The sequence below is a fragment of the Micropterus dolomieu genome, linkage group LG17 (genome assembly GCF_021292245.1).
Source record: "Micropterus dolomieu isolate WLL.071019.BEF.003 ecotype Adirondacks linkage group LG17, ASM2129224v1, whole genome shotgun sequence".
Classification (NCBI taxonomy): domain Eukaryota; kingdom Metazoa; phylum Chordata; class Actinopteri; order Centrarchiformes; family Centrarchidae; genus Micropterus; species Micropterus dolomieu.
Window position 1 is genome coordinate 18,723,641 of NC_060166.1, and position 24,070 is coordinate 18,747,710.

General features: G+C 41.5%; 2 protein-coding genes across 3 annotated transcripts in view; one reads left to right on the plus strand and one right to left on the minus strand.

Moving 5' to 3' along the window:
* Positions 1–24,070, minus strand: part of LOC123986090 (phosphatidylinositol 3,4,5-trisphosphate 5-phosphatase 2A-like) — a 50,398-nt gene that overhangs the window by 25,333 nt on the left and 995 nt on the right. The window contains exons 2-6 of the mRNA XM_046074170.1: positions 23,645–23,708; positions 22,908–23,055; positions 22,743–22,824; positions 20,675–20,821; positions 20,183–20,273 (exon numbers count right to left, since the gene is read on the minus strand). Of these exons, the coding sequence (XP_045930126.1) occupies positions 20,183–20,273; positions 20,675–20,821; positions 22,743–22,824; positions 22,908–23,055; positions 23,645–23,708 (532 nt within the window). The remainder of the gene's footprint in view (positions 1–20,182; positions 20,274–20,674; positions 20,822–22,742; positions 22,825–22,907; positions 23,056–23,644; positions 23,709–24,070) is intronic.
* ypel2b (yippee-like 2b) lies at positions 605–11,217 on the plus strand. Of its 2 annotated transcripts, XR_006828833.1 has the most exons (6): positions 605–790; positions 6,792–7,023; positions 7,846–7,889; positions 8,298–8,406; positions 10,798–11,000; positions 11,090–11,195. XR_006828833.1 is itself a non-coding variant. In XM_046074474.1 (5 exons), exons 2-5 carry the CDS (start codon positions 6,907–6,909, stop codon positions 11,177–11,179), a joined length of 360 nt encoding a protein of 119 aa, XP_045930430.1. In that variant the 5' UTR covers positions 605–790; positions 6,792–6,906; the 3' UTR covers positions 11,180–11,217. The 2 variants fall into 2 exon arrangements, 1 of the variants encoding a protein (XP_045930430.1); XM_046074474.1 differs by lacking the exon at positions 10,798–11,000 and having other exon boundaries at positions 11,090–11,217.

Genomic DNA, 24,070 nt, shown 5'->3' on the forward strand with positions numbered 1-24,070 from the left:
TACGGCTGTCCATTTATTCATCATATCAACTGCCAGAATGATTTTTGCCAAAGATCGTCAACTCGGCCGTCAAGAAAGTTCACGTCCTCCGAAGTATGCACTAATGACCTGTTGCGTTAATGGCTTAAATCTGGTCTCTCGGCGAGAGCAGTAAAGTAATTACTCTTCAAACGGCCGTTTAATTGTATGAAAAAGCTGTGTTGTGATGGTTAATAGCTGTAGAAAAAGTGGTGATAGTAACTGTTTAGCTACTGTCTGTGTCACAGCTTGTGAAAACGCGACCACGACACAAACAATAAACGCAACAAATTGTCATGGCAAACGTCAGTTGCTAGTCATACAGAGCATGCGCGACATAGTGTTTTGACAATTTTAGCGTGTATGTCTACGTTTTACAACATTATAGCCCTAAGTAACGGACGCTGCGAATCACGCTACTACACATCTAAATGAAACCTAAAGAGTCAGACACTCTTCCGTTCAAGAAAAGAAGATAGCGGTTTTTCTGCGAACACGGAAGTGGGAGGAAGTGAAGCCTCTTGCTCCGGCTGGCTGTTTCGTCACTCTCTCTCTCTCTCGCTCTATCTCCCTGCCTCCTCTAAACTCCGCTGGGTATTTTTGCGCGTCAAAACATTGCGTCTCTGCAGGACTTACCAGGGCCAGCGAGAAGAAGAAATTTGCCTGGGAAGGAATGCGAAAGGGGGTTTAGGATTGGCACTGCCACGAGGAAAACGAGGAGGTGCGACATTTTTTAGACTACGTGGATATCCGCTTTTTCTTCCCCTCAGAGGTAAAATGATTTCCTCTACGTTATTTTTCAGTGTGGTGCATTTGTTGTCACGCACTGTTTTCATATTGGCCCATGAAGCTTATTTCTGCGTCCATATAGTGATGTACAGCTTGTCAAATACTTAACATAGGCAACTTTTAACATAGACTGCAGGTACCTATACATAATACAGTAAAACAACAAGTTTATGGTTTTGTTTCCCGTCAACATGCGTTGACATTGTCAAAAGTATTTTTTTAATGCCTGGACTGGTGTTTTCTTGGATGTGGATGGGATGCTGAGGTCTGCTTTGCAGTGGAGCTACAGTATCTGATGGTTATTATTAGGACACATGCTGTTTGTGGTGGCAGTCCTGCACGTATGCGCCATCATCTCCGTGCGCGCGCGCTTGGTCGTGATGGTGCACGTCAGCGTTGATCAATGCGGGTTATCGTGTATTGCGCTCATGTGATCATAAACTCTGACGACAATCACTTGACTCTCATCGATCTGTCAAAGTCATTGCAGACGTTAAAGGTTTTCAGACTGGGTGGTGCGTGCGTGCTTCTGTGCACGTGTGTGTGTTTTCACCGTTGCTGAGCTGAGGCATCCCCGCCATCTGTCCTCCGTGTGGTGGCTGAAGTTCTGCCCCAGATGAAGTGCGCCACTGCCTGTGACCTGATTCATACCACTAAATCACACTCACATAATAAACCCCTTAACGTGTTTGTGTATTTATTGATGTGTTACACAGGTGATCAGGCTCTAAGGTCACTCTACTATTCCATCCCATCTCACTGACAGTTAAGTAAGTGGAAATGCTGCATTTGACCCCCCCTCCCCCAAATCTACTAAAGTCCACCAGAATCCACACCACAACAGTTTGAGAGCAAACACTTTTTCTTTATTTTGAAAATCTATTTTCATTACAGAGCATGTATGTGGATAGTTATTGATCATGTGAGGATTCGATAGGCAGGAATCGAAGATGGTGTTCAGAGAGTTGCAGGCCTTGAAAGGTGATCCTTCACAGACAGGACTTGTGTACATAAGCAAAAGTGGTGTACAGTGTGTTGTGCCCACAGTTTCGCAGGGCTCTTTTTCACATCACCCACTTTGTTTTTTTTTGTGGTTGCTTTTTTAATATGCTGTTCACTGTTTATCATCTGACAGCCACACGCAATAGAAATCATGTGTGAATATGAGTTAGGAATATATAAGTTATACCCACAATGAACAAGCAAAATACTGAGCGTTGAAAGCGTGTTTCCTTCAGGTCTTCTATTAAAATTCTGTAAGGAAAAACACAAGTATAAGTGTCTGAAGCACCTTAAAACAAGCTGCCTTCCTCTCCAAAGAGGACAAAACAAGAGACAGACAGAAGAAAATTATAAGTGATTGCAGATAAAACATAGCAAACGTAACCAGACACCCACACCTGGGATGCAGGAGCATTGCTTCATCAGTGAGATCTGATATGGGGGGAGAGTTTTTTTTCTCCTCTTGTCAGTGATGTCATGCTGCTGTATTGCGTTGGCCTTGGTTTAAGACTGAATGGAGAGCAGGATGAAGTACATGAAGTACAGAAACCGTGTTGGTGCAGCTTGTGGGCAGTATAGGACACGCAGCTCTTCCAATACTGTAGGGACACACACTGCTTCTTCCTTCTTTCTTTCTACCCATTCCCGTCTGACTCTCCAGCCCCCCACCCCCACAGCCCCTGTCTTTCTACTGCTCGCGATCATTGTCAGAAACAGCATCAGCAGCGGCAGAATCAGTTCGTTACATAACAAAGGTTTTTTTGTCGGGATACAAGGGCCCTTTTGGCTGTTGAGACTTGTGGCACGTAGCCCTTTGTGATGACACCCAGAAATGACCAGAATGGACAGCTCAGTGACCTCAAACGACCCGCGGCAGAACTGATGAATGGACAGAGCGGCAGCAGAGAAAAAAACAAATATACACACAGGCTGAGACGCATGGGGACAGACGGAGAGAAAACACACACAAGCAGACTGAAAGATAAACACCAAAGACGCACACTGAGGTTATGCCGGCACTCTGCATTCTGACAGCTTTGATAACATTTTCTGCTGTTGGAGCCTGTGTGGATCGCTGCAATCAGTTCCTGTAGTCATCTGATCATTTATGCAATTTGTTATTCTGTCAAAGAGTTGTTTTTTTGTGTGTGCAAAGCAGCCCAGATAAACATCAGCACTCTGGTTCCCACAAACAATGTTAATTGTCATAAAATGTCAACAGCGTCATAGTCCAGCCTCTAAAAGCTAAAGCCCGTAGCTGCTTTCTCTTAAATATGTTGTGTACTTTATGTTCAGTGGCCTTCTTGTCTTTACAGTTGCTTATGTCCTTATTAATTTTTTTTCAACGTTGAAATAAACAAAATAAGCTTTTGATAATGTTATAATTTAGGCCGTCATGTTATATACAGTGTCAAAGAAATATCATGGCCAAATGCTTGTCACAGGTTCCCAGAGTCTGAAAATGTCTTGTTTTGTCTGTCCGTTAGTCCAAAAACCCAAAGATATTATATATTTGCAATCATAAAACACATTTTTAGTCATGTTAGTAAGAGGTTTTGGTTTTCATCCCAAGCCCCTCACATGCACTGGTGCTCTGCTGTTATAGCTGTAGTGAAGTGATTCTTCGGAAATAATATAACTCTTCACTAAATGTGTAACATGCAATACTGTAAACCAGCACTGCTGTTGACTGTCCATTAAGGACACGTTATTATCATGACACACTGTACATCGGTTAACTGTAACAGCATCCCACAGAGCCTTTCCTGTGATGGATAGGTTCTCGTCTACACATCAGATTTATGTGTTAGAGGTTTAGCTGGTACCTTTACCCTGAGTGACCTATAGCAAATGCTGGCTTGGAAGGAGAAGACACTTAAATTTAATGTAATTAAATTTGAAGCTTACACTCCTAGATTACCTGCAGTGCCTTATACTAATTACTGAGCTGTAATCAGGCAACTTGTGCAAATTTGAGAGGTTTTCCAGATCAATCCTTTGGTCTATAAAATGTCAGAAAATAGTAAAAATAAAACATCTGTCACATTTTGTTAAAAGCCCAAACGACATCTTTGAATTGCTTGTTTTGTCTTACGAACAAAAATATATTTAATTTAATATGGTAGAAGACTTTCAGCGATCAAAAGTGAGGGCTTGTAAAAGTTTGCTGGACAATTTTTAAAATTGTTATTAATCCACTAATCTAATCTAATAATAATAAATATTTTGAACATATCTCTGGATGCTACATCAACGTCTTCCTTGTCCTTAGTCCTGAAATGGCCGTGAGGATAAAACATGCTTTGGGTTAAACATCGGGTGTGTGTGTGTGTGTGTGTGTGTGTGTGTGTGTGTGTGTGTGTGTGTGTGTGTGTGTGTCAGGGGTCAGCTCTGACAACTGTACTGAGCGTGTCTTTGTGCCCCAATCCCACGCCGCTGGCACCGAGTCAGGGGAGAGAAAACAAGGGCACGTCTCACTGCCTTATTTATTTATATCCTCCGGTCCTTCCCATCAGCACTGGAGCCTTTATCAGCCTCCATCCAACACTAAAAACAATCATATTGCAGAGCAGTTAGGAGGCCTCTCACTCACTCTCTCCTGTTTGTCCTGAACTCACAGAGGTCTCCTGCTGCTCCCATTCAGTATTTTATTAGTTTTTCCAGATGGTTCAGTAAAGACGGACAGGAAGGAGAGGAGACAGAATGGAACTAAGGAATGGAATTAAGTCTTAACTTATAGTAGACACTTGAAATGATTTGTTTTATTTAGTTAGAAAGGTCATGTTTATTACTTCAATTAGAAATAGGCAGCTAGACAATAAAGGCTGTATATACAGTTTAGTGAGGTTCCTCAAAAACGTTATGAAAAGAAGCACTGGGGAATAAAACTAGATTAAATGTTGTGATATGTTTTGTTTAGCACCAGTGCTGAAATGGCAATTAAAGTTGCATTAGGTAATAAAACCACAAATGTTATAACTGCACCACAAGGGAAAAGAGATCACAGGCCCTGAACCATATAGTTTCTCCTGTACAGTTAGTCATAGCATACTCCTGTCCTCCTGGCCCCAAGCCTCTGGGATGTGTTCCCAGGCCAGCTCACTAATCTCCTCAGTCACCAGGGCACACCAGCAGAAGTATTTTAAGGGCTCGGTCTATTTGATATCATGGAGTGAGCAGAGCACGATCCTCACAGTTGTGCTAGGCTAAGCAGATTATCTCCGCAGCCTCATAGACTTAAACACAGAATGTGAGCTAGCTGCATGTGTACTGTATTGAACCGGAGTCAGTGCAGAATGGTTTGACAACACATTAATAGAGACAGCTGCAACAAATTATTGTTTTCATTTTCTGCCTAATCAATTAATTCATTAATTGTTGGGTCTATAAAATGGCAGAATATAGTCTTCAAGCTGCCATTTAAAAATGTCTGATCAACGGTCTGGTATAAAACGGAAAAGTAGCATATCCTCATTTGAGAAGCATGAACATGTCTACAGCTGAGTCAACCGCAATGCTAGCAGCTCTGTAAAGTTGTGCTACATGCAAATGTCAGTATGCTAACACTCTCACAACCAAAATGCTAACATGCTGATGTTTAGCAGGTATAGTGTTTACCATGTTCATCTTAGTTTAGCATGTTAGCATGCTAACATTAGTAACAGCTGATGGGTACGTCATTAGTTTTGCAGGTCTTAAGTCATAAACAAAATCTGCAGATAGCTGCAAGTTTAAATTTTGCCCTAATGGTGGCATCTAGAGGAAAAGTCAGTGTATCACCAAGTCAGTAGGATTCATCCTCTGAGAACGATGAATGTCTGTACAAAATGTCATGGCAATTCATCCTGTAGTTGTTGAGATATTTCAGTGTGGACTAGGGCTGAACAATCAATCGAAATTATTTCGAAATCACCTACGACCTACTTCAATTTTCAAATTGCAGGAGGTGCAATATTTGTTAAATTTGAAATGTGTTTTGAAAATACCATTTTTAATTGAATATTGTGGTGCTGCAGATACATCCTGGCCAATCACATTATATTCTACCGACTTGAAAAAACTTCTTTGTTTGGTACACATCCCCCCAAAAATCGCACCATAATCATTATGTTTTTTAATGAAAATGAGAATAATGATAATAATATCGCAAAGCATAGACCAATTGCAATATCAGTCAAATATTATTAAAATTAGTTTTTCAAAATCAGTTAAATATTATTAAAATTAGTTTTTCAAAATCGTTCCACCCTAATCTTGACCAAAGTGGAGGACTGACCAACATTTTCATCCCTAGAGCTACGCTGCTTGCATGGCAAAATGTTACTAAACTAAGCAGTTTTCAAAATAGTTATTATGAATGTTTTGTCTGTTCCTGCTTCTGTAGCCCAAACTGTCCCCTCGATATGTGGTGGTGGCCTGAGTCTGGCTTATCCAAAAATGGACAAAGAGATGGAGCTGAGGCGGGACAAATGAAGCCTGCTTGCTGAACCACCTAGCGTCTAGCCACCTGAGAGAGCACCCACCTGTTGCTCAAAGAGTCCTGTCCTTAATTATGCATAATTTAATATAATTTAAACGAATAAGTTCAAATCTGCCAGTTGTCATGAAGGGGAAAATTAGGAATAGAGACAAAATAGTTTTTTGTACCAGGCTGTACATGTGTTTATTTCTCCTGTAAAGTTGGGCATTTTAACACGGGTCTATGAGAGTGGCTTGCTTTTGGAGCCAGCTTCAAGTGGTCATCTGATTAACTGCAGTTTTTGGCACTTCCACGTTGGCTTAATTTTTCAGCTCCAGAGGTTCAGCTTGAACCTGAAATGTGAAACTTAATGACTAAGACTGGAATACAGGCTCATCAATAATGCATGATGTCTCGTCACAGCGTAGCTTTTTGAGGTTTTAAGAGTTTCACAGACGCAAGCAGGTTGGAGAGCAAAAATATACACCAACATTCACTGCTCCTTTATCCTCCCTGTGCTCAGGTGTTCACCTCCCAACCCACCGCCCACCACGGCCCTCACCTGTGTGTTGCGGTGCTTCCCCTGTGAGCCGACCTGGGCTGGCAGTCCCTTCTTGCACCGCCCGCCAACCCCGCCCATGGTCAGAATGACGCGCTCCAAGACCTTCCAGGCATATCTGCCGAGCTGCCACCGAACCTACAGCTGCATCCACTGCCGAGCTCACCTGGCCAACCACGACGAGCTCATCTCCAAGGTAACTGACGGCAACAGCGGCCCTCTACTCCGGTGACTTGACTCATTTTTACCAACATTAGGACAGTACTTACATTCAGGCAGCTAATTATTACAGACTGAAAAAGAAAGCTGACTTGGGATTTGCAGGCAGATGTACTTTACTTCATGTTTTGTTTTATCACAGGTAATGTTGTTTTACTGCAAAAACAAGCAATTTTGTGTAGTATAGAATATAATTTATAAGGGTTGACAGCAAGTGACAGAGAATGGATGAGGAATTATAAAAATAAAAGCAGGTTGAACCCCTGTATGTCTGTCAGCCGCTGCCACACCGTTGCCTGTGGATGGATTATGTTATAAGCTGGCTTGTGAATTGGATTATGAATTCACTATCACTTTTTCCACATGTGATAATGAAAACACTGCTCACCTGTACACAAAGGCCTTCTGCCAATCGTAACACAGCTGCACTACGTAAATCTGTTTAATTGCAGCTTTTGTGTTGTAAATAAAGGCCTGCAAGAAAAATAACTGCATTGCTAGTCATAAAGCTACTTATGCATTAGTCAACCCTGAGCCTATCAGCAGCACATTGGCTACACACTATTTTATAGTAGATATTAGAATGGATTTTGTCTGCAGGTTTTAAAATAAGAGCTGCTATTAAAGCAAAAGCCTGTCTTCAATCAGCATGTTGCCGTATTTATAAAGAAACCAAATCAGGGCTCTTATTTGATGGCAACATAATAGCATGCTTGTGTCATTTTATAGTTATTACACTGTATGAAAGGGTACATTCATGTTTAAACCATTTCATCTGTGTCTCATCTTGTCTCTGCAGTCGTTCCAGGGCAGCCAAGGCAGAGCCTACCTGTTCAACTCAGTGTGAGTAGTCCACTTAAAAGCATTTCAACCCACCTGTTCGCAAATGGCTTTCGCAGTCGATTTTATGTGTTAGAAAAAATTGTCCTGCATGCTGGACTTAGAGCACATGCTGCATATTGTTCCACAGAGTAGATGTGTTGTTTTTGAAGATGTAGACGGAACCAGCCTGTGGCTCGGAGCTCTGTGATTATCAACTGAATTGACTGTGAAAATTAGGCTGTTTGAATCTATGCTCCCCCCGCTGCCCTATCAGCATGCGCTGTGTGAGTGGGTGTGAGGCAGTGACTCACTCTCAGCACATCGTACAGTAAGCAACTTGAGCCACTTGCACAATACAGAATACTTTACTTTTGTCTCTGCTTGTGTCTCTCTACTTTCCTCCCCACAAACCCATTCTCCTTCTCTCAGGGTGAACGTCGGGTGTGGCCCTGCAGAGGAGAGAGTTCTGCTCACAGGCCTGCATGCTGTAGCGGATATCTACTGTGAGAACTGCAAGACGACCCTGGGCTGGAAATACGTAAGTGTCCTTGGCTGATTTGATGCACAGCACCACAAACTGCATCCAAGGTTAGAGGACGATAAACTGGGAGGCCCTTCTTATAGCACACCCTGATTTTATTAGCACCCTAATTATATTTGCACCTCCGCTTCTCTTGGGGTCAGTGCAGTGGTACGGCTGTGGGCTCAGTTAATTATGAGATACATTTTTCCAGACACATGGAGACAAGAAGGAGAAGTCTTTGTTTATCTTATGTGACCTGTGACGAGTATTTAATATTTTGTGGAAGTGAAAAACATCTGGTTTTCATTTCATTTGTCACTCAGATCTGAAGATTTGCATACATATATTTTTTAGGTTTTAACAGTAGATGTTGACTTATGCTGCAGTTCAAATTTCTGATTTCATCATAGCCGTGTTAATAATGATGATTTAAACAGTTTCAGAGTAAAAATAACATTGACAGCCTCACTGTGTAGCTTTGGCTAACATTAGAGCTACGTCTACAGTCAAGTCTCTGTGAAGCTGTGATAAATATGTCAAAATACATGTGCTGGTTGTATTTAGTACAGGTGGTATATTAGGTCTCAACATTTTAGAACTCAACAGGATCCACACATGTTAGCTGTCTTCATATACCAACAGAGCTGAGCATGTGCAGCTGTCACCGGTGAACCCTGTCAGCATGGAGGTGCGAGTTTACACTATAGGGCACGTGACTGCATCCTTAAGGGGTTAACACTCACACACGTACACACACAACATCCTTGTTGTTTTCCTTCATTGACCATCGCTCTTTGCCTAACCTCTAACTGTAACATTCACCGCTACGTGTCTAACCTTAAACCTGATTCTCTAACCTTCCAGCCTAAAAATAACAATTTTCCTTATGATGCCTGGTAAACACCTGGTGGACCAGCTTCAAAAGTAGACACTTTTCTGGGTAGTTTCTATTCCTGTCAGGACCCCACAAGGCAGAGAAAACATGCACACAAGAGCACACAGACACCAGATAGGATGGCTACCATTAATATCAGCGGCAGCAGTATTGATTTTCTACAGCCGTCAAAGCTGTCAGCCGTTCTATTGAGAGGCTTGACCTACTGCACTTCTAAACCGAGAATCTGATAAAGCGCCTCTGCAGCCCTGAACCAAAATAACCAAAGACAAAACAAGGTACAGAAGAAAATGTGTATCAGCCTACTCTCTGACACTGTTTTCAAGAGAGGCTTACAGTGAGTGAGTGGCTTTTGAGCAAGAACACAAGGTTGTTAATGGAAGCAGAAGTTGTCATTTTGTGAATGTTTTTTTATGGAAAAGATTTTTTTTAAAGAGCTGTGTCAAAATGAGTCCCATTATGAATTCGGTGTTTTTTTAAGGACTGTATAAATAGAAAATACATCCTTTAAAAAGAGTCTATGTTTCCAAAGAGACCTTTCTTAATTTGGGGCTTGGCTTTACTGCTTGCTGGTATTATTGTCAGTTACTGGGGACCAAAAAATCCAAATTTGGGTATATGGTAGCTGGAACTGGAACAAACTGAGGTTGGATTAGCAAGCAGCAGACGCCACAGCTGAGCATGATCACGTGGCCACCATGAGAGACATCTGTTCTTTAAAAACTAACACACTCCTGTTTAAACCTCTTTTAGTTGAAACATCACTTGTAAAAATCCCCATAAAGACATATATTAGAAGACAGAAAATTAGCTGTGGCGTTTACTAGTTTACTACTGCGCTATAAACTCTGTGGGGCTGAACTTTGAGCTAAATGCGAACGTTGTCATGCTAAAATGCTCACAATGACTATGCTAACATACTGATGTTAAGCAGATACAATGTTTACTATGCTCAGCATCTTAGTTTAGCGTGTTAGCATGCTAACTTTTGCTCATTAGCATGACACACAAATTGCACTCACACAGCTGAGGCTGATCTGAATGACATTTGTTTTTCAAATATTTAGCCGAATAAAACCTCATAGTTTTAGCCATTAGAAAAACTTGCTTGCTTGCTTGGTGGGTGACACCTGGCGTCATGAATGTTGATATTTTGGTATTTATTAACTTTTAGTCACTCTATTACTTGATTCGCTTACTGGTTTACAGTATCTCAATAAGCTAGGCAAATGACAGTTGCAGCCAACAGGAAAAACAAATAAATACAAGGTGAAAATGAATAATGAAGATGATAGTTTATGTTACTTAATAGAATAACACTAAGTACAGCTAGAAAGCTTCTGTGCAGCTTTAGCTGACATTTCTTAGAAATCCCATTCATATTTTTCAGAGGAATTTTGGATTACACAGTTAACAGTAGAAATGCATGTTATAGCCTGCATAATTACAGCAGGCTACATCTGTGTTGGCTGCTGCGGGGCTCAAACCTGTGGCCTTTTGTTTTTTTGCAGTTTCTTAGTGGTGAGAGACACATTTCTGCCAAGATGTGATGATCCAGTCCAGTCAGAATTTTGGTTCTGCAGGCTGTTGTGCAGTGTTTAGTGACTGACGGTTATATAACCAGCTTCCAAAGTGCCAGTAGCAGACAGGCCAGGATTGAGTCAAGGATTTTCATATACAGCTGAAGACTGTCATGAGCAGTTTTCTAAGCTACGTATGTCTTTTTCAGAAATATTAACTTGTTATTATTATCCGTGGAACTGTTGTTAGATTTAAATGCTGTCTGTCTGCCACACCCTCCAGGAACATGCCTTTGAGAGCAGTCAGAAGTATAAAGAGGGCAAGTTCATCATCGAGCTGGCCCACATGATCAAGGACAACGGCTGGGACTGACGGACGAGCAGCCGGGACACGACCGCAACAGAGGGAAGGGGTGGGGGGGTGGGGGTGGCTGGATGACTGGATAGATGGAAGTGGGGGAGTGGCAGGGGGGTCATGTGTGGTGGTTGAGTGTGTGACTTTGGTTTGGCTGATTTACCATTAACCTCTGTAACTCTCTGCCCATCCCTCCCTGCCGCGCCTCTTGATGTACACACCAGACACACACACACACACACACACACACACACACACACACACACACACACACACACACACACACACGCACACACACACACACACACACACACACACACACACACACACACACACTTCAAGGCCCCTGACATCCCAGCTTGACAGAGAGACAGACTAGACAGACTTGGACGCAGCTAGCAGAACTAGGTGACCTGCCAGCAAGAGAAGATGTCTCACTTTCACGTTTGTTTTTTACTGAAACATGATTTGACAGCTCTTAAAAGGGCGGCAACATTTCTATACATGCTGGGAGACCTCTTCATTGTGTGAAGTATTCCAGTAATGTTAAAACCAGTTTTTAACAGGTCATTGGAAAATTAGCCAGAAAGAGGCCAGTTGGGCAGGCCTGTTGGGGTTCATTGGCCTTCGTTGAAGAGCTGACAGGCATTCACTCCGTCCTCAGCTTGAATGAGATGACCTAAGATGATTATAGCAAATCCAGCTGATCGGGGCCATGCCAGCTGGGCCAGTGATGAGGCCTGGCGCCGAGGCTTGGCACGGAGGCCTGAGCACATGGGTGTTGGGTTGTTGCAGGGGGTGGGTGCAGGGATTGCCTCCCCACCAGGCCGCTCACTCAACATGGTGGGGAGAGGACGATCCTGATCCACTTATGCGGTGGCTCTGATGGCTTCTTGCTAGGATCCATTCCATGTCTTGCCAGTGATGCAGCTCAGGATGGGCAGGGTGGGCTGAGAGTGAAAGAGATACAGACAGACAGCCACCAGCTTGTCCTAAAACCTCACAGGAATTTGCCCTCGCAGCAGCAAAGCAGCTCCCCCGGGTTTTTATTCATCCTTCAATACAACAAGTCGTGTAAAGTGATCTGCTGATCCTTCCCGTGTACGTCTGGTGTTGGCGGACGCATCGCTGCGTCCCCCTTTGTCACATGGCCAGATAGAATTACACAACATAAGCGTGTCTCAGGTGAACAACTTTGGCTGGGATTCCCAAAGGTTTGCGAGCACTGTGAGCATCTTTCTGCTGTTGAAGGTTGATGAGCAAAGGTGACGAGGCTCTGCAAACTTGGGGTTGGGGGTGGGTTGGGGCAACTAATGCTTAGTCAGACAAATATTGCCCCTGCTATCATGCAAAACAGTTTGATTTGAAGAAACTGACAAATTAATGGCCAATGCATGACTGGTTTCATGGGCCAAGGGCAAATGCAAATAGTAAAACAAAAAAAAAAAACACCAAAAGAAAGTTATTACTTTTACTGAAGTTATGAGGTATATACATGACCTCGGAGGTGTGTATTATAGATACATATGTATAAAAGGTAATACCTATCACTCGTACGCTCTCTTTCAGTCTGGGATGACTACTGTTCAACTGCTAGTTACACTGATCTTAACTACCTGGCCTTCACAAAGCATTATAACAAACTTACTGGGCAACGTTCTAGATAGACCTACTTATTGTTTTGTACCAACAAATTTAAGATTATTTTACTTTTTCATATTTTGCTCACCTCAGATAGTTTACTAAATATTCCTCATGCATCATGAGCCTTCGAGTTATGACATATGGTGATATGACATGATGGGTAATATTTGAGGCAACATTAATGGGAAGCATTGCTCAGGTACCCTGATGCTAACTTTTCTTTGCTAAAGCCAGGATCCTGCCTAATGTAATGCGTTATTCTCTGATGGAAATGTATTACTTTCAAATGAGAGAATCCATTATAGCTGCCATCTATCCCGTGGAAATGCAACGTTTATGCATGCATTAAGTAAAACCAGTGTTCAGAACACTTTTGAGCTTGTTCCTTATCACGTTTGTTTGTGAAAAGAAAATTTTGCATCTATTAAATTTGCAATGAAACCTTATGCTGTAATACAACATCACATCAATTTCGTCTCAGTCCATTTGAGCTGTGAGATCCTTCTGCAATGGCACAAAAGCATCACAGATTAAATATGATCATGGCTTAGAAAGGTACAATTAGTTGCCCTGTAGTTTCCCCTTGTTGCAAACATTGCTCAAGACGTTGCCCTGTATATGGAGAGTCCTAATCAATAATCTCCGGTTACAACCAAACATAAACAGATAACTCTTTTCAGTAACACGCAGCAGCTGAGTGCTCAGTCGGAGGCTGCGACATCAAACCCAGCACAACCAAAGAACCCACCCATAAACAATAAATTGACCAAACAAAAGATCTAATTTTGCTTGGGCAAAGTGTTGCAAAATAACTGGGTATGTATAGCTGAAAGCCAAGGTTGTGGATAGCCTTTCTCTGTCATATATATAATGCATTATGATTTTGTAAACAAAAGATCTTAATATATAAATATATTCTATTTACTGTATTCACCATGAGGATTACCATTCATGTCAACCTCTGTGTTACAGACTGTAAATAGTGTTAATGTATTGTGTTTTATCTATGATCCATACATTGATGAATGAATATGATTTAGGTCATGTCATGCTTTCTCTCTGGTACCCCACATTGGCTGTACGATACTACTTTTTTACTGAAAATGTTTCAATTTTAATGTCTTTTGTAAAGGAGGATGCTGATGTTGACTATATATCATTGGATCTTCATCTAATAAAATGCACCTTGATATCTGTATGGAATATAGAGTTTGTTTCTTCTCATGTAACTTAGACCTTGATATTGGGTGTCATGCGCTTTAAAGGATGACTCTGATGATTTAGCATCGCACCTTAATGAAGTTGTGCGACTCACAATATTTTGTAAAAAAATATATAGATGCAGCAGAGGCTGAAAAACACCAACAAGACTGGATGCTACTTTTCCATCAGAAAACTAAAGAGGGTCTTTTGTTACATCATCCCTGCTCAGTAAATGCCCGCATCTTTCAAACTTCACTATGTAACATTGGCTTTCTGTTTTTCAAGTCTGATGTCTGAATTCGAGATAGCCCTGGTGACAACATCAGGGTTATTATGCCTGTGAGACTGAAGCTTTTGCTGAACAGTGCTAACACATGCTAAATGCTGCAATACACAGCTGCCTTACAGAGACAGAGCAGTAACCTCACAAACAGTGAAGTTGTTTTGTTTGAAGACTCTTATCTAAAATGACATCATCTAAAGTTGTAAAACCATAATTTTATGCCTTTTTAGAGTGATTATTAATCATTGTAACACCTCACATAAGGAAAAACAGTTACACTCTGTGGTATGTTTGAACTAAGAGTGCAGGGAAAACGCAGTATCGACAAACTAAATGTTTTCTTGATTCTTTGTTAGCTCTTGTCAATTTGAAGTTTAATATATGAATCTTTAATTAAATTCATGTACATATGTGATTTAAATGTGGCTTAACCACATCAAATCTAAATCTAAAACTACTTTAATCTGATCTTTCTTTCTAGATTATGATTTAAGATTTAGCTACTGTTTGATTTATGTTTGTGGCACTGCAGACTTAATTACTAAGATATTGGAGCATCAAATCCATGAAACAGGACAAAGTGAGTAAATTAGCTTCAGCTAAGGCTATAAAAACAGCTAGCCTTAACTAGCAGGAGTACAGTCACAGCTGTTTGGTTTAACCTCTTTTCTGGTTCTTGTAACTTGTTTTTCATGCTGTTTTTTCCCCAGAAATTACACATTTCTATGGTATAATAATATTTATGGTACGGTATAATGTCAAAAAGTCACATTCAGGTGAATTCTGAACAAATATGCACTGTAGTTACGGCCTTTACAGGACATTAATATATATAGTTAGCTAACATTAGTTGACATTAGCTATCATAAACTGCTAGTATACTATGACAATGTGGCTGTAGCATCAAGTGTTTTGAACTGAGCAGAACTATGTTTTATTGTTTAGAATTGAACTGTTTTCATCTGTGAACGTTATTTCTTCCTCCAAAAGTTATATTGTCTTGATTTGTAAGGCATCATGTGAAAAATTGAGAGTCCCTGTAAGAGATCAGATTGGATCTTCTGTGCATAGGCTGTTACAGCTTTGTTTGCGACGTAGATGTTAACCTTAGCTAATGCGGTTTTTTTGTAGATAGTAAGTGCGAATACAGCTTCAGCATAGCTAATAACATTCTTCCCTAATTATAACACACCAATAATAACTACAATGGTAAGAAAAATCCATCATTCACACTACGCGTGATGTGGCTGTGTGAATTGTCCAGGCATCTTCAGATAATGTGGGCACAAAGCGTGCTGCGACTGAACGGTGATGTCTGATGGTGTCATTTTATTGTCCCCATGGTAACAAGTGCATCATTTGTTACTATGGGGGGGGGGGGGGGGGGGGGGGGGTGGGCAGCTGCTTGGTTTCGCCTCCTTGGTTGTTAAAAAACAACAGTGGCAGCTGCTTGGTTTCGCCTCCTTGGTTGTTAAAAAACATCAGTGGCAGCTGCTTGGTTTCACCTCCACTTGCGTTACATCTCACCTTAATACAGAAAATAACATAAAGATGGTGCTCATAATGTTTTCTGTGAAAATGGTGTGTGTGTTAGTGTGTGTGCGTGGAGGAGGGTTATGAGTGGGTGGTGTAAGAGTCACACCTGTTAGTCATACATTAATCAAGCTTCTCATCATGCTCACTTTCCTCTTCTTTGCTCCTCTGCTCTCCCTTCTACTTTTTTTTCCCACTCCCCTCCACTCCCATATCTTATCTCATAGCCTTTCACCTTTCATTATCATCCTTTATCCCTTCCTCTCCTCCCTCTGTCCTCCCCTGTCTCTCCCTTTACTGTTGTTTCCAATGATCCTCCTGGGCTGATTTCTCTCTCTGTCCGACTTGGCTAACCCACTCCAAATCTCACTGCAGCAGATGGTGCTGTGTTTGCATTGGGCAAGGTCTCCTAGCAACTCCGTCTCTCTCTCTCTGCCTCTTTCCTAAAGCAGAGCAGCGGAGGAGTTGGTGTCATACACTGTCTGGGTCTGCCATGCCCACCCCTCCTCTGTCTCTTTGATTGACCAGACTGCCTCTCTGTATGTTTACGTCTGTACCTCTGTCTCTTTCTCGGATGCAAAAGTAGGGCAGAGGCTGGCTGTCTGGATAACTATACATGTGTAATGATTAAATTTGACGTGAAAACGGGCAAAGCAGGACACACACCGCTGTGCTTTGTAACCCTATGTGACCTAGATTTTCTGATGTTCACATATGTTGTGACAGCAGGGAAAGATCACATCTGGGTCACCTAGGGTTTAATGAAAATTAAATCCACATTCATGGTATTTCTAGCTGCTAAAACCTGCAGATGTCTGTTTAGGTATTTTCTTGATCATCACAGGATCTAACATTTAAAAAGGTAATTACCACTGTGGGAGCCATACTCATGAAATCACATGCAATGCCGTAGATATAGTGCACCAGGCTACAACATACAATGCTCTGCCAAGACACACACACACACACACACACACACACACACACACACACTGACAGCAGGGCAAAAAAAGACTTGCATCCTAACATGGCATTGGTTCCTGTGCTTTCATGCTGCCTCTGGCCTGCGGACACACTCACTCACTTGCACACACAGTTGATCTGCATACATAAAAACATTACATATATAACATAAAATACATGTAAAACCCTTAGAGGCAATAGAGGACCTACAGCAGATAGAAGCAAACAATATATGAACATTATGTAAATCTATTTAAAGTTTTCAAAGTAAAAAATACACAGTGAATGTTTGTTTTGTTGAAACAAAACAATTACAGAAAAAAACTTAACTCAATCTTAAAGTAAGATACATAATGTGTAACTTAAAATAATATTAATGAATAAATTCACTTTTCCATTGTGTCTTATTACAGTAAGACAAGTGAATTCCTCAGTGTCGCTGGTTCTTGTCTTTTATCTTCAGCTGTAGAGTATTTTACAGCATGTTCTTGCCCTCCCCTTTTCACTTTTGTTTTTACCCTAAAATCTAATCTTCAACCCAAGATCTTGACCAAATCTTAAAGGAATAGTTAGATGAGAATATTAAAACCACTCTTATGTCTGTATGATGATATTAAGCTAAAGCCAGTTAGCTTATCTTAGCGTAGCATTAGCTTAACATGTTATACCTAGTTTGTTTAATCTAAACAAAATCCAAGTATAAAAATGACACCAGAAGGCTTGCTGTTTCTGTAGCTTCCAGTCTTTATGCTAAGCCATGCTAACCGGCTTCTGGCTCCAGCTACAGTATCTCACAAAAGTGAGTACACCCATTACATTGTTGTAAACATTTGATTATATCTTTTCTTGTGACAACACTGAAGAAATTACACTTTACTGCAATGTAAAGTAGTGAAAATACAGCTTGTATAACAGTGTAAATTTGCTGTCCCCTCAAAATAACACATCACACAGCCATTAATGTCTAAACCGCTGGCAACAAAAGTGAGTACACCCCTCAGTGAAAATGTCCAACTTGGGCACAATTAGCCGTTTTCCCTCCCCGGTGTCATGTGACTCGTTAGTGTTACAAGGTCTCAGGTGTGAATGGGGTGTGTTAAATTTGGTGTTATCGCTCTCAAACTCCCTCATACTGGTCACTGGAAGTTCAACACGGCACCTCATGGTAAAGAACTGAGGATCTGAAAAAAAGAGTGGTTGCACTACATAAAGATGGCCTAGGCTATAAGAATATTGCAAAGACCCTGAAAATGAGCTGCGGCGTGGTGGCCAAGAACATATAGCGGTTCAACAGGACAGGTTCCACTCAGAACAGGCCACACCATGGTCGACCAAAGAAGTTGAGTGCACGTGTTCAGCTTCATATCCAGAGGTTGTCTTTGGGAAATAGACGAATGAGTGCTGCCAGCATTGTAGAGGTTGAAGGGGTGGGGGGTCAGCCTGTCAGTGCTCAGACCATACGCCGCACACTACATCAAATTGGTCTGCATGGCTTTCGTCCTGGAAGGAAGCCTTTTCTAAAGATGATGTACAAGAAAGCCCGCAATCAGTTTGCTGGAGACCAGCAGACTAAGGAAGGTGTGGTTGCAACCAGGTGAGGAGTACAAAGACAAGTGTGTCTTGCCTACAAGTCAGGCATGGTGGTGGGAGTGTCATGGTCTTGGGGCTGTATGAGAGCTGATGGTACTGTGAATGCCAAAACGAGGCTCAATGTTAAACTTTTTTGCAACTGGCCCCACACCCGAAGACAATTTTTACTGTTCCTCCAAAAGTTATTTATCAGTGTTACAAAAAAAACAAAGACTTATAAGTTATGTTATGCCGTTAACATGCTTAATCCTTTTTAAATACATCCTGAGTATAAAAAAAATAAACATGTTAAAATTACAAAAAATAAAACTAAATTTACTTTTAAAAGAAAACATACTAACAGACTCATATGACGTGCTCTCCCCTGCTAACAGCCACATGACAGGTCGCCATGGTAGCGACATGTCAATTACAAGTAGTCCCGCCATAAAGCATATGCTGCTTTCTGATCTATTTCCCCTTAAATAAGACCATAATTTACTAAATGGACACCATGTTATGTTGAAGAAGACTTGAAACTAGCAACTGAGACCATAAATTCATAATGAAAGTGTTTACTGAGGGAATAATTCAGCTGAGAAGTATGGTTATTTTACCATTTCTATTCATTCATTTCTAATGGAACCGGACTTCTTTTTGCAGCCAGCGGACTCGCCCCCTGCTGGCCGTTAGAGAGAATGCAGGTTTAAGTTCCATCTTCATGGTTTCACTTTAAAGACCCAGAGGTTGCCGCTTGATTGAGATTAGAGAAATAACATTTGACAACCACTTGTCACCTCACTACAACTTTTGATTGGTCAACGGTGCATGCTAAGAGCTGCAAAACAACTGCAGGATGTTGAGTTTCTAATGTGATTTTTTTGTTTTCGTATTTTTAATAGTAATGTTGGGCCAGTGAGCTGCTAATTCAACAGACATTACTTTTTACTGGCCCCGGGCCATCAGGCCACTGTTATTGTCGAGCCCTGCAACATGTGCTATTACTGAAGCAGAGCATGATCCCCTCCCTTCAAAGACTGGGCTGCAGGGCAGAATTCCAACATGTTAACGACCCCAATCACACCTCCAAGACGACCACTGTCTTGCTAAAGAAGCTGAGGGTAAAGGTGATGGACTGGCCAAGCATGTCTCCAGACCTAAACCCTATTGAGCATCTGTGGGGCATCCTCAAACGGAAGGTGGAGGAGCTCAAGGTCTCTAACATCCACCAGCTCCGTGATGTTGTCATGGAGGAGTGGAAGAAGACTCCAGTGGCAACCTGTGAAGCTCTGTTGAACTCCATGCCCAAGAGGGTTAAGGCAGTGCTGGAAAATAATGGTGGCCACACAAAATATTGACACTTTGGGCCCAATCTGGACATTTTCACTGAGGGGTGTACTCACTTTTGTTGCCAGCGGTTTAGACATTAATGACTGCGTGATGTGTTATTTTGAGGGGACAGCAAATTTACACTGTTATACAAGCTGTACACTCACTACTTTACTTTACTTTGCTACAATAAAGTAAAGTAGTAGTAGTAAAGTGTTATTTCTTCAGTGTTGTCACATGAAAACATATAATCAAATATTTACAAAAATGTGAGGGGGGGACTCACTTTTGTGAGATACTGTACATTTTAAAGATTGATTAATGTATTGATAAATTACACATGTCTGTCTATCTTTGCTATAACCGCCTGTGAACATTCAGTCTAAATTTGGGTGACATACTGATCATTATTTCCAGAGGTACACGTGATAGGGCAGATGCTGTCCCTTTTGGAGATGCCTAAGTTTTCACTATTTTTGGTTTTGGCAAACGTGTACCTGTTGGATCATCTTGGAGACCATGAAAGCGCTCTGCTGATCAAAGACTTTAGACAGGATCTCCAGACCAGTCAGCACCTTATCCACCTCCCTGTTTTGGGGAAACAAAGACATCCACAACTTAAATTTAAATCCTTCTCATGTTTTCTTCTTCATTTAGATCTATGTATAAGGAAAGATACTGACTATGTGTCTGCATGTTGCTGCTGCACAATGAACCACAGATGATTCAGTTATATTTCTAACATCTTTAATTTAAGCTGGTCTTTAATTTCAAGTTTATTTATTATCATGATGTTTGAATGTGAAACACATGCCACTGTGACCAGAACAAGGGAGCAGGCAGCTCTGCGGTCTGTGACTCCTTACATAGATCTGTCAGTGGAGTGACGAGCACATACATAAAAGAACAGCCTTGTGTAGAAGACGCAGGGACAAGAGAGTATCTGTGGAACACGTGTCTACAGATGTGCACTGGATTGTCCTTCTTACCCATTAAGGCGTTTGCAGGAGGCCACTAGTGTCTTGTTGAGGTGAGGCAGGGAGCAGGCTCCCTGTTTGACTGCCTCAAGATCCAGAGCATAGCTGCCCTTCAAGTATTCGTGGGAGATGGTGCTCAGGCCGTTAGCTGCTGGAGCACTAAAACAAAATTTAAACAAAGTCCAGTCATCCTATTTCAACAACACAAGTATACAGATTACAGTACAAGCAAACTACAAATAAAAACAGCACTACAGTGATTTGATGTTACACATTTTATACAGACAAGTCCTGTGTTGTCATCTGTAATCCTTATCTTGTCTCAGAATTCACATTGTAAGTCCTACTAAAGCTTTTTATCAAGTTGTATGTTTCCATTGTTTGCTATGCTGTTTGCTATATTCTTGTCTGTTCTGTAATTGTTATATTACATTAATTTTATGCTTTTACTCCCATAAAGTTTTAGCAGATACTTTAAAAATGGACATCCAAGCAGCAGAAAATTACATCCCTTGTATCAGAAAACAGAACACTGTCTTCCTAGTGGCCATATCTACAAAGCATGTGTATAAGTCTGTGAGCACTACATCTGTGGAGACTGTTTTTTTTTTTAATTGCACACTTCCTCTAAAACAGAGAGCTGACTTATGTCTACCCTACCAACCACATATACAGACATACACACTCATTTAACCAAGTGAGCCAGCAGGATGCCCCCAGCCCCCTACAAACTGGCCAAACTACACTTCTACAACTTACAAAGAATGTGTATTATAGGCTGTCACAGATTTATGGTTGTTTCTTTCTGACCTGAACATTGAAATTGTCTAGTCAAAAAAGGAAAGTAACTTCTTTGTTTCATTTTACAGTTTGCCTCCTGTGGTGCTCCTTCCTTAGTGGAAATACTGCTGACAGTTTTGTTTTTCCTCACAGTCCATACGCCACTTTTAACATGGCCAACTAAAACACTCCCTTTTGTTTAACCTCTGCGACTAAGACTAAACTTTTGCATTTGCAGACTTCTGCACTTACAATCCTTTAATATGATCCAAACACTGTGGCTTCCGAGTAAGCGAAGTACATTTTCGTACACAAGGCCTTATTTCAAACATGTAATGTCTACAAACCAGCTGAACAAAAGTTCCAAGTGTAAATTAACTGTGATGTGCTGTTCCTTTATGGTTTCTGAACTATGACATATTTTGCGCTCATTTTGGTGCTAGAGTAGAGTTTAATGAATCATATGTAGAAAGTGTCACGGGTAATTTCCATGGCTGATTTTATGCTTCTTTTCTTGATAACTTGACAAACGGAGGACCACCGTGACAGAAAAAAGTTACTTCATTGATTTCACCTACAGTTGACACTGTGACAAAGGTTACAGCAACAGTTAGTTAGCAACCTTTACCTGCAACAGGAATATCAGAATGATGCGTACAGCCAGCTTACTCACTTCAGTGAGCGAAGGCACAGACTTTTTTTTTCATTAATATGTTGTACACAGATGCACACACAAACTACAGCCCCCACTTCATCAAAGCCTTCCATCGTCTCCGACGTGGTTTTCAACAGGATGTGGCTTTCCTTCATTATGCAGACAGAGGGGGGCACACAGGCAGAGCGGAGGATATTAATGTGCGTGTCTACAAATGAACATTAGTTACAAGTGTATTATTATTATGTAACCATTTTTACTGCATGGTGTGTGTGTGTGTCATGCAACAGAAACAGTGAAAGCAGCAGAGGAACAGTGTGAGCTTTTGTTTGTTTATATAATCAATGATACCTCTGCTTACTATTTTTATGAACAGAGCTGACTTATGATGCAATCACATTAACAGTGAAGCAACATCCTTCCTGTGTGTGTGTGTGTGTGTGTGTGTGTGTGTGTGTGTGTGTGTGTGTGTGTGTGTGTGTGTGTGTGTGTGTGTGTGTGTGTGTGTGTGTGGGGTGGTTGTATGTGGGTACCACATGGTTAACATGTTGGTTAAAAAACCCTGCTGGTACTTTGATTCGTAGCGCTTGCATTTTATTATTGTGAATAGACACAATAAAACAAGTTCTCATATAGACTTTGTACCTGTCTGTAGGTGTGTCTGGTCCTGGGGGAGTGGAGGTGGAGGCAGAACGAGGGGGGAGGGGTGGCTTCTCATCCTCCCCATCTACCAATCACAGAAAAGAGAGAGTTAACATGTGATAAAAAGCAGGTAATCACTGAGTGTGCTTGTATGGGCTCTAGAGATACCTGAATAGTCCCTGTCATCGCTGACAGCGGTTTCCTCTCTGTCCACAGTGTAAAGCAAGGTGGTGACCAGACCCTGGCTGGGCTGCAGGTACAATGACACCAACTCTGGTAATGTCTTAAAACGCTTAGGTTGCACACCCTGAGATGTCTGAGAGAAAGAGGTAGGAAGTCAATCAGGGAGGGATGAGACAGAGGAAGAAAAGTTGGTTTTTACATGGCATGAACATAACAATTATACCCAAACTCCTTGGCTACAAGTAGTCCTGTTGTTGAAATCTCTGGTGGCCGCTATTGTTCCACATTTTATGTTGTGTAAGCAAATATGACCCGGCTGTCTAAATATAATTCAAACCAGGAAGAACTGTTTCGGTAAACATTGTTTCTGAACATATTCAGTTCCAGGAAGAAAAATTTGAATTTCTCTCTTTCCACGGTCGTAGCTAAGACCCCCAAAAAAGCAGGGACACAGATGTCTGTGATGTGGCCACATGGATAGTCTGAAGTACCATGTTGTCGTGTGTGTGTGTAACAGAGCATGTCTGTGTGGCGGGTAGTGGAGGGGACTTCACAGCTGTTAGGCACAAGGCACAAAGAGGCTGCTGTCGGTGTATGTGAGTGTGAGTGAGAGCTCGGAGCCAACAAAAGCATCTCTGCCTGCCAGCTGCTACTGAAGCAAATACAGTTTTTGCAGCGTGTGTGTGTGTGTGTGTGTGTGTGTGTGTGTGTCTTCTCTGTACCTGTACAGCCAGAAATCCTTCCTCATCTGGGAGAATTCTGTAAGTGTGGACATGCTTCTGATACCTACAGAGAAAGAAAAAGAGAGAGGGGTTTAAAAATTTAAGAGAAACGCCGAAGAAAAAGAAAGTTGGGTGGAAAATGGAGTTTAAAACAGCAGCATGGAGAAGTGAGAGGAGAAGAGACAACACTTACACTACTAGCCCAACAAAAAACACTTCAAGTGTGACATTCGCACATACACCCTTTTTCTTGACCTCAGTGGATAGTGATGTGTGTATACATGTATGAGAATGAGGGGGGTTTAGACGCTGTAGGCAGCTTCAACCTGTTGCTGTCTGTCACAGTTGTGAGCGGGCTTTATCCTTACAGTAGCATGATACAGGAGAGCAGAACAGAGTTGAACACAGTGTTTAGACAAAGTTAAA